A 10897-nucleotide genomic window follows, 5' to 3' on the forward strand; every position below is an offset into this window, starting at 1 on the left:
GGGGTTATGCTGGGGAGTGAGGGCACGACCAGTGACACCTGACACGCACGTAATCAAAGCTGTTAACTGAATTCGTCACTTTTACTTTACGTAGAAAGAGACTATTTATTTCAGTTATTAGATATCTAGAAGCAATGTAAACTGATAATATGATCTTATAAGATTCTAGGGTACGACATTGCTTTGATCAATTTGCGGATGTGCGGCAGCATTGTGCTATGCATGGGGGTATAGGCCATGGGCCGAGGTGGCAAAATCAGTCTAGAAAATGACTTTCGTTTGACACCTCATGGAACCAAGTTTAATTTTGGCTATAAGTTATATATATCTTATCCTGATAATAAATCACCAATGTTCTCCCCTAAATTGTTGCACATTAGTTTGTAATAGACTTTGAAATTGGAATTTTCAGAAACAGTCAAATTCTGCCAATAGATGGCTGTATGCGAAGCTTTAACCAATCACGGTGCTCTATGCGAAGCTTGAACAATCACGGTGCTCCATTTCACCATAATGGCAGCCCCCACGATTTGTTGTTGTAATAACAGACCAAGTAAATACTAAGACTTAGTGAATAAATAGTGTTATAATATAATGATATCTGATAAATAATAGTAGATAAAATAGATTGGGATTAAACCACTGCAAGATAATTTCGATTTCTACAACCAGAGTTCTGTGGTTAGATTAGTGACTGTGGACACTGTGACAGTGTTAGTCCGTACCACTACTACTAGTATAGTAGTACTAGTAGTAGTAGTGCCAGTGCCAGTGCAGTGGCGAACCGATCTTTTTATCAACTGTTTATAAAATAAATGTAATGTTGCGATAAGTGAGTGTTATGAATTAAATATTCTTCGGTTAAGTCGTGGTGACATGCCAGCCACCGTTTCATTTAGGGTCTGTCTTTACTTTGATCATTTACTTAGTTATGTCAAGGCAAGAGTAATCACTGTAAGTAATGATTATGTTATAATGATTATTATAGACATAGTTATTTGGGACAAACAGCCATATCAATCATAGAATTAAGATAAGTTGCTGGGGCATTCTTGCCTGAGATTGGAGACCCAACTGTGTGATTTAGATAGCAGAACAAATCAGTAGAGCAAGCTAAATTATTTGATGTAAAAATGCAAAATAGCATTAGTTTATAGCCTTACAGCTCTCAAAAGAGGATCAAATATGAACATTAGTATTTATATTCTTCTGAACAGGCGAAACCACAGGCTAGCTACATTTTGCATATTAGTACAGTCTAAATAATGCATATAGCATGGTTCTTAAACTGTTGTAATGACAAGAAAAATCATTGTAGGTCTACATTCAGTAACACTTCTGGCTAGCTCTTGATTAGTTTGATCAAATTGAGTCATAGTCATTGCCAAACACTATAGTAACTTACACAAAAGAATTGTGCTCGAGAATCTAAATACAAATGCACATGTATGATAGGGTGTGACGATTCACTCATACATTGGCCCACAATATGATAATCGATATGCACCATCCGTATCGTGATACAAACAATACAGATGAATTCTTTCTTCTATCTTATGAACTCCGTTTCAGTATCCAGGGTTCTCCAAGGGCACTTATAGCCTGGTGGCCCGCCAGGCTGTCGTCGAGCCCCGCCATCCTAAAATGCACTCGCAACTCTAAATATCATAGGTGCCATGCTAAAATTTGCTATAAAAATGCACAAAAATGCTAAAACTAGGACCGTAAAGGCAGCGCACCCCCATGCTATAATGAAAAAGCTAGGGAGAAACTCTGTTATAATGTAAATATCCTTGGCTGTCGTAGAAACCTGGCCTAATATATGTGGCACACTTGTAATTGCCCCCAAAATTTTACTGCAAAACAATAAGAGTGCGATTGACAGACTGGTGCATGTCGTGACTACACACGTATTGTAGCATTGTCGTACCTCCTTAGCCACTTGATGGGGACAAAAATATAGAAAATATAGCAGGTTATCCTGCAAAATATGGAGGAATATAGGAATTTGAGGAATTGAGCAGAAGTTACATTCACCTACACTCAGATAGAAGTGGAGTGCATTGATTATGGACTACAGCAAGTTCTGGTGAAGATGTTCTTTATGAACTACAGTTGCCATCCATCCTACAAATATAATCTTTTTATGCCAAGGATACTTGCTTGTACTCTAACTACAAGCATCACAGATGCCATGGACAGGATACACAATCAAATCTCTATAACTAGCTGGCAAGGCATTCCATACAAATAAGAATACTATTACTACCCACTTATGTATCAGGGGCCAAAGAATTATTATAGAGAAGATTGCTGCAACAAATGATTTGGCATATATTTGTATGGTTTGATATACTCATATTACGTTGAGTATGGACGTTGTTACGAAAGTATTGGGATACATATTTGTCTGTCTGTCATGATACGTATCGACGTATCGTAATGCATGCCTATACTTTCTAACTGCCAAAATATCTGCAAGGGACAAAAGAGAGGGTTTAATTTTGCATCAGTTTTAATCACCTTGGACTGCATGCATATTTAACATAAGCTAGCTTCAAAGGCCAGCTACCAATTTAATCGATACGTAAAATACAGGTTATATTTTTATTTCAGGCACTTCAATGGATTAAAATTTACTTTTGATATTTTATATGTACGTCGTATATATCTGAATTTATTGCCTTTTTACATCCAGAATCGGTACAAACTGCAAAGGTCATACTTAGCCGGTAATATGTAACGTTATACTCGGGACTATAATAAAATCAGTTACGGTATGTGTGCTACCCAGCAGCAACAGAAAAGCATTGCCAATTACGCACGAATCGATACTCCTAGTAAACGTAATGTAATATACAGCAAATTCAATTGTAGGACATTAATCTCCTGTCAATGCGCATGAATTTACTATTCATCACTAGTGTCGTCTTCAGAAATACCCTCATTTCTGCCTCTATGTGGCTGCTGAATATTTAAGTACTGTTTGTAAGAACACAACTCATATCAGAATACTGCAGTTGTTATCTACTACATACATGTGCACTTTCAATGCAAGCACCCAGTTTTGTATTGCATTACATGCAATGTATTTTTGCAGGGCATCAGGTTGCACAAAGGAATGCTATTTGCAAACGCATTAAGTAAAGCCAATACGTATCTATGTCTCACAAATTATACACTGCTTTGGTAAGGAAGGCATGGTATACTATCCATTTTAGGGACATATAGAATTCACTGGCACTGCAGATCTCATAATGCATCTACTAGCCTCACTAACGCTCTAGGGGTCTATGTCCCCCAGGGTACTGCCGAACGTACCCTGGTAACTATTTGATATGGTTTAGGGTTAGGGTTAGCGGAGTAGGCTTAGGCGACTCCTAGATCCGTTAGTGGAGTAGGTGAGGTACGGTCCGACATATTAGATAGTACCAGGGTACGTTCCGGCAGTACCCTGGGGGACATAGACCCTCTCAGCCTCACTAACGCTGAGAGGGTCTATGTCCCCCAGGGTACTGCCGGAACGTACCCTGGTACAGTCCGAATACCGGAACGTACCCTGGTACTATATTATATGCCGGACCGTTACCTCGCCTACTCCACTAACGAGTTAGCGGAGTCGCCTACGCCTACTCCCTAACCGAACCCTTAACCCTAACCCTAATCCTAACCCTAACCCTAATCCTAACCCTATCCATATCAAATAGTGACCAGGGTACGTTCCGGTATACCGGACCGTACCCAGGATACGTTCCGGCAGTACCCTGGGGGACATAGACCCTATGATCGAGCCTCACTAACCGTAGGAAATTCCTTTCTCTAGCCCATCTAGAACAGACCATGCACTCTGTCAGTCAACTACCAATTCTTTGATAACTAGAAGCAGAAATAGACACTAGTATATAGTCTATAATATCATGTAATCTTAGCTTAATCTAATCTCTAATCTAATATGAATACAAGTTCACATAAAGTTTTATTCAGTGGCTGTGTTATGTGACAGTTACACTAAGTTACAGTTGTAAACTAGCTTGTGATGATCAACCGTTGAACATATAGGAGCAGATTCTCTCGACAACATCACATTACTTACCAGAGCAATTAACATAGAATTCTGAAACTGGGCACTTTTGTAACATAAGACCGAATTCATAATTTGTACATATTCTGATTATTCTGATTAGTCTGGTGAGCATCTTGTGGGGGCTGCCCATCTATTTTATCTACTATTATTTATCAGATATCATTATATTATATCACTATTCATTCACTAAGTCTTAGTATTTACTTGGTCTGTTATTACAGCAACAAATCGTGGGGCACCATTATGTTTGAAATGGAGCACCGTGATTGGTTCAAGCTTCGCATAAGCGGTTATCTGTTTTTTGCATACAGCCATGTTTGGCAGAATTTTGTCTGTTCTTGAAAATTCCACTTGCAAAAGCTTATTTCAACTGATGGTGTCTACATGATTTAGGGGAGATGGTCATGTATTAAACGTTTATAATTTATACTTAAAATAATATTCTTCATGGTTACAAGTAAAATTACTTTTCAGGACTGTGGGAGGGAGAAAAGCGAAAGTAAAACTTGCCAAGAGCAAGGCATACCAGGCATTAGATACCGAGTATCAAGTTTTTTTAACATACTCCAAAGTAACTAAAAAACTCTCTCTGAAGTTCTGAACTTGCTCAGTCGATGTAAAAAGAAAGTTGAAAGATGAAAGAAATGAAGTAAAAAAAAGAAACTTGAAATAACCATACCATCATTACCATGAATTATAATTCTTGATTTACTGTCTTTGTCATGTTACCTGACTATGTGTGTACTGTGTAGTGCATGTCTGTCTGTTGAATGAAATTGAATAAGAATGTGATTGATTTCTTAGTCGAGTGAAATTAGATAAAAAAATGTGATCGAATGTAATTTGTTTGCACTGATATAGTCTGATACTGTGCTGAGTGCTGAATGCTGATGAATGATATTAGAGTCAGTGCATCAAAATTATGAAAATTTTACAAAATCATGCTATGAAAAAGTAGCTCTGGCCAAGCCTAAAATAGCTCCTGTAAAAAAAATTACGAGAGCTCTTTTTTCATACAAAATCAAAAAAAGGTCTCGTAAAAAAAAAAGTTATTTTTAGGCTGCACATATATAGATATATGATTGTAGAGTTGTTGACCAGTTAGACGAAATAAACGTAATAGGACGTTTGTCATCTCTCCCATAGGAGTAACAACTGTTTTGGGGCTAGCCTTACACATTCACATACCAAAATTTAACAAAATCGAATGAATTTAGATGGCCATTTTCATGTTTGACAAAAAGTGGGTACTCGAAAGTAGTCGACTTGCGTGCTCCAATATAGGAAGTTCAAATCTCTCCCATAGGAGTAACAACTGTATTCATTGAAACATGTGGGTCAAACGGTTCTTGAGTTATCGTTGACCGTAGGCAGACACTGAATGCAGTGAAATTGCCAAATCTACCTAATTTGCATAATAATAAAAAAATCAAAACCTGTGTATCCGAGATTAGCAAAGCGGAGTTTACGTCTGCATTTGCGGACTAGAGAGGATAGGGTCCGTAGAAAACTTCGTAATAGAATACTATTACTAGTAAAGTTGAATTAAATACTAAAATAAGCGCACGAGCACTACCAATGTAGTATCAAGTACTATGTTAGATTCTATTATGTCAATAAAATGTTCTGTATATGAGTGTTGCACCCAGTACTTCAGGTAAAAAAGTTGTATATTTACTTTTGCCAACATGACTTTCCGAGCGCCAACTTATAAATCCACGTCGTCAGGTGGCGCTGACTGGATGACAACTAGTTAAACAAGTGATCAATCGGTAGCGGCATTAGATTTGCTATTTCTTCATCTTAAATGGTAAATATCTATTGTAGTCAGTAGTGCACGATTTTATCAACTATTTTAGTATACATGCAAACATAAAGCATATTGTTATCATTTGTAATTCATCAAACAGCATTGAAATTTCCGATGTATGGCTGTTTCAATTCATTGAAAATCATACGGTAGCAATTTGCAGATTCATCTTCGTCGTCACTCGTCACTAGCTCTACCTCTAGCCTCTTGGCTCTAGTACTGCTAGTGCTACTACTAGTCTATAGCCTTTGTTGCGACAGCCATATAATATATATATATATATATATATATATATAGTTATTGTTTTATATATTGTTGTCTGTGGGAACCGTGACTATACGTCGTCACCAACACTAGTTTGTAGTTTTATAACATTAACAGATTAACACGAACAAACTAAAACTTGCCAATTCTACATTTTTCCTTCAGGGACAGAACCAGTCCGGTGGAGGTGGTCAAGGAGGTGATAAAAAGGATGACAAGGTGAGTCGTCATCATTTGGGCATTATCCGTATTTTTAACCTTATCTTAATAGTACTACTACTACTAGTATTTAGTTGCCTGTTGTTTCATTGTCATCTACCGGAGAAGTGGAGGAGCTCAATCAAGGTAACTCGGTACTAAATTTCTGTCTACAATACCAATTATTGTCTAATTGTACAACACTTTATTCTTTCAAGGATAAAAAGAAGAAGTATGAACCACCAATTCCAACTAGAGTTGGCAAGAGGAAGAAGAGAATTAAGGGTCCGGATGCTGCAACCAAACTTCCGCAGGGTATGTATATGTGAGAAATTTAATGTTTGTTAGATGTACATGTTGGTGCATGTGTGTTTGTGTGTATAACAGGGATCCTATCTGTGTTTCAATCTCCATTATTTTTATGTTTGGATTCTAATTTGCTAAATTACAATGATTGCATTTTTCATAACATTATTAAACTATAAACTTAATAGATTTACCTTATGGTTGTTCTGTGTAACATTGTACAGATAGGTCTCTATGTCATTGAGGTTAATGCAGTAGTAAGTGACTTCCTTATTGAATTGCATTAAATGTTGCAGTCACACCACACACCAGATGTCGCTTGAAGCTACTGAAAATGGAGCGAATAAAAGATTACCTCTTGATGGAGGAAGAATTCATTAGGAACCAGGAGCGACTGAAACCCCAGGATGAAAGGCAGGAGGTATGTTATGTCATCTATGCACTCTTCCATTATGCTTTTGGCTGTGTGGTAAAATGTATTGGATACCTGTCTACATTTAGGAATAGAGCTCATTAGTTATTTTTGGTAGTACTGTAGCATTAGCAAATCTTTTTCATCAACAATCATCATTTTTATACTCATTTTTGCTTTGATTGCAAATAGTTTGTGTAATGTTTTGCACATTTTTAAAACATCTCATGCGATAATCGAAATTTCTTTGTAATGTGTACGAGAAATTTGCCAGTAAAGAGATGTGGTATGTTTTTTTTATCATATGCCTCCATGAAAACTTGTCTTTCTCAAGCTTTGTGGATATCATTTGTTTTACAGTAGTTCAACCACACTTGGGAAGTGAACTGCAGTCTGAAACTTTCCTGAATAGTACATTTGCTCTGTTAATGTGTTTAGGAGGAAAGATCAAAGGTAGACGACCTGCGAGGCACCCCAATGTCGGTTGGAAGCCTCGAGGAGATCATTGATGACAATCATGCGATCGTGTCAACCTCGGTCGGCAGTGAGCACTATGTCAGCATTCTCTCATTCGTTGACAAAGATCAGCTAGAGCCTGGATGCTCTGTGCTTCTTAATCACAAGGTAACTAACACCTATCTATCTACAGAGGTGCAGTAGTCTTCTGCGAGATCTGTGCTTGCTCTCTGAATCTTTCTCGACAAATTCAATGTAGAACAGAGACATGTTGCTTGTGTGACTGGCTCTGCGTTATCAACAGGTGCATGCTGTGGTAGGAGTGCTGTCAGATGACACTGACCCAATGGTGGCTGTCATGAAGCTGGAAAAGGCTCCGCAGGAAACGTACGCAGATATCGGCGGGCTAGACCTACAGATTCAAGAGATTAAGGTGCGTATGCTTAGTCACAGTCGATGATGTGCAGGGCTGTGGTAGGTGAAGGAGTGTCGAGCAGGGAGGAGAATGTGGTGAGATGTGGGGCAAGGCCTTGTGCCAGGTAGGAGAAAGAACAAAAAACGACATTTGTAGTTTAATTGAAGCAACATTTTTTTACAACTAAAATAACATGTAATGTCTTGACTTGTAATTAGACAAGATTGTGGACATGATGTGCAACATTTTGTGGTACTATAGTTTCCCAGAGCTAAGTACAATCACTATAATCCCCGCTCTTTACCTGAAAGAAAAAGAACCAGTAGAAGAAGAGATGTAGTCGCCAATCATACTTCACACATGCACGATGGTGTACATTCCCTCCTACCGGTCCCTTGCAGGAGTCTGTCGAACTGCCGCTGACGCATCCGGAGTACTACGAGGAGATGGGCATCAAACCACCGAAGGGTGTTATACTGTACGGAGCGCCGGGCACCGGTAAGACGCTGCTCGCCAAGGCCGTCGCCAACCAGACGTCGGCTACCTTCCTCAGAGTCGTCGGCTCCGAGCTCATCCAGAAGTACCTCGGCGACGGGCCGAAGCTTGTGCGCGAGCTGTTCCGCGTTGCTGAGGAGCATGCGCCCTCTATTGTCTTCATAGACGAGATCGACGCGGTCGGAACGAAGCGCTACGAGTCGAATTCGGGCGGCGAGAGGGAGATCCAGCGAACAATGTTGGAGCTGCTCAACCAGCTCGATGGTTTTGACTCGAAGGGCGATGTTAAGGTTATCATGGCAACAAACAGGTAATTAAACTAGTTGTAACATTTATTTTTCTATGGTCGTGTGTGTGATTCTCTATGTTTCCTTCATACAGTCATAAACCATATTGTGATTAGTTAAAGGGATAGTAGACTCTAGGATTTTACTGCATACAACTGTGCTTACTGTATAACAAATCGTCTATACCCACACGTATTTGTTACCAGATACCTAATTTAATTGTTATAATTAATTACACATCAACGCTACGAAATTTGAACGGCACCATGACACCCGCGACCGTGCTGCCACCTTGAAAAAGTGGCGCATTTGCCAATTTATTTTGCAAGTTACAGACCGAGGTCTAATTACAAAGGTGCAATTATATTCATACCTAAATGCTATTTAACCGAACGATGTTCATTTTAGGACAAAATTATCCATAATTTAACTGAAACTATATGTCGTTTATAAGATATTACAATCCTTTTGCTTTTAAATTAATAGAAACACCCTTGGTCTGTAGCCCTTGGCTGAAAAGTGGTTTTTCGCAACTTATCAGATCGTGCGCTTTGAGTGACGCCACCGTCGTTGTAATCAAACTGTAGTCGTTAGTTTTAGAACATTTTTTAATAATATTTCTAATGGTGATTGAATCATGAAACTTTTTATGTAGCGTAATTTTAACCTAAATTAACTGAAAATAACCCTAGAACCTAGAGTAAACGATCCCTTTAATTGCGATAATTATTTATCACACGACTACGTTGACATTCGTTATTTGCTAGTTTATGCATTGTAATGTAGCAGTGGTCATTGTTTATTGTTATTCTATAAACAGCTTCCATTTTCCAACCAGCATTTTATTAAAACTTCAATTTTTCTGACAAGCATCTCATTGAGTTTAAACTCAATCTCATCACCACTAGTGTGTAGTGCCCTTTGTTTATGCATTCTGCAGTGGTAGTTCTCTTTGTTTCTCTAATGCATCATTTCTGTGTGGCACTATTTATTGTGTAGTGTTATAAATAGTGCTTTCTCTGTTCCTGCAGGATAGAGACGCTTGACCCCGCACTGATCCGGCCCGGCCGGATAGACAGGAAGATAGAGTTCCCGCTGCCGGACGAGAAGACTAAGCGTCGCATCTTCATGATCCACACGAGTCGCATGACACTGTCAACCGATGTCACACTTGATGAGTACGTGATGGCCAAGGACGACCTCTCCGGCGCTGATATCAAGGTCAGACATTTGCACTCATTCATTAACGTTTTTATTAGTTTATTATTATTGTAGTGTTATTGTGCTATAGTTTATTTTAGCATTATTTATTATCAGTATTTTTATTGTTATTATATATATTTACATTACAATAGTGTATAAAGTTATTATGTATGCTGCTACAAGAAATTAATGTAAATACGAACATTGGTGTGAAAATGTATCATCTAGAGCTTAAAAGCAATAGTTTAAAATTTTTAACAAAGTGTTCATTTATTATAATTGGGCCGATTCATATTGGCAGAGAGGTAGGACAGTTGCAAGCTCGTGTAATGCACATGTGAAGGTGGCGTAGCAGTGTGTGGAGGCAGTTCAGCAGCATGTTAATGTTGTTTTAATATATGACAGGCAATATGCACGGAGGCGGGACTGATGGCGTTGAGAGAGCGCAGGATGAAGGTCACAAACGAAGACTTTAAGAAGTCCAAGGAGAACGTTTTGTACAGGAAGAATGAAGGCACTCCAGAGGGACTGTATTTGTAGACTTACCAAGTGAAACTCCTATATATAAACCGATATATTATAAGAGAAAGTCCATGTTTCTGTGTACATGTGGTGCACATTGATGCCATTGAATTCTAAAACTTTCTTTGGAAACTATTATTTATTGGCTTGTGGATTATTGGGAAAACTACGCTCTCAACATTAATTCCAATACGTATTTACTTATACTGATTATTATGACTCATCTCTAAGAGTATTTGAGCTAAATGCTCATCACCGACTGGATAATTCTGGCCAACTATATGTTGAAGTGCATCCTCTGACCAGTGGCTAATGCCTAGATTCAGGGCAAACTGACATGGTGTATTGAAGCTTGATTTTAGGTTTTCCATCGAACATCAGTGTATGTTATTCGTGATGCAAAATCGATGAATAAATATATTTAAAAAGTGAAATGTTGATATGT

At 38.4% G+C, this 10897-nt stretch overlaps 2 protein-coding genes across 2 annotated transcripts in view; one reads left to right on the forward strand and one right to left on the reverse strand.

The window, feature by feature from the left end:
• LOC106817118 (centromere/kinetochore protein zw10 homolog) overlaps positions 1-5812 on the reverse strand; it is a 30168-nt gene extending 24356 nt beyond the window's left edge. Inside the window, exon 1 of the mRNA XM_014821769.1 lies at positions 5763-5812. The gene's annotated coding sequence lies outside the window, so the exon portion shown is untranslated. The remainder of the gene's footprint in view (positions 1-5762) is intronic.
• Positions 5813-5816: 4 nt separating this feature from the next.
• LOC106817146 (26S protease regulatory subunit 4) lies at positions 5817-10886 on the forward strand. The gene is made up of 9 exons (XM_014821800.1): positions 5817-5894; positions 6324-6377; positions 6575-6671; positions 6959-7083; positions 7513-7698; positions 7835-7963; positions 8347-8750; positions 9759-9948; positions 10336-10886. Exons 1-9 carry the CDS (start codon positions 5892-5894, stop codon positions 10468-10470), a joined length of 1323 nt encoding a protein of 440 aa, XP_014677286.1. The 5' UTR covers positions 5817-5891; the 3' UTR covers positions 10471-10886.
• The last annotated feature ends 11 nt before the right edge of the window (positions 10887-10897 follow it).

The sequence above is a fragment of the Priapulus caudatus genome, unplaced genomic scaffold (assembly GCF_000485595.1).
Source record: "Priapulus caudatus unplaced genomic scaffold, Priapulus_caudatus-5.0.1 Scaffold34, whole genome shotgun sequence".
NCBI classification, from domain to species: domain Eukaryota; kingdom Metazoa; phylum Priapulida; class Priapulimorpha; order Priapulimorphida; family Priapulidae; genus Priapulus; species Priapulus caudatus.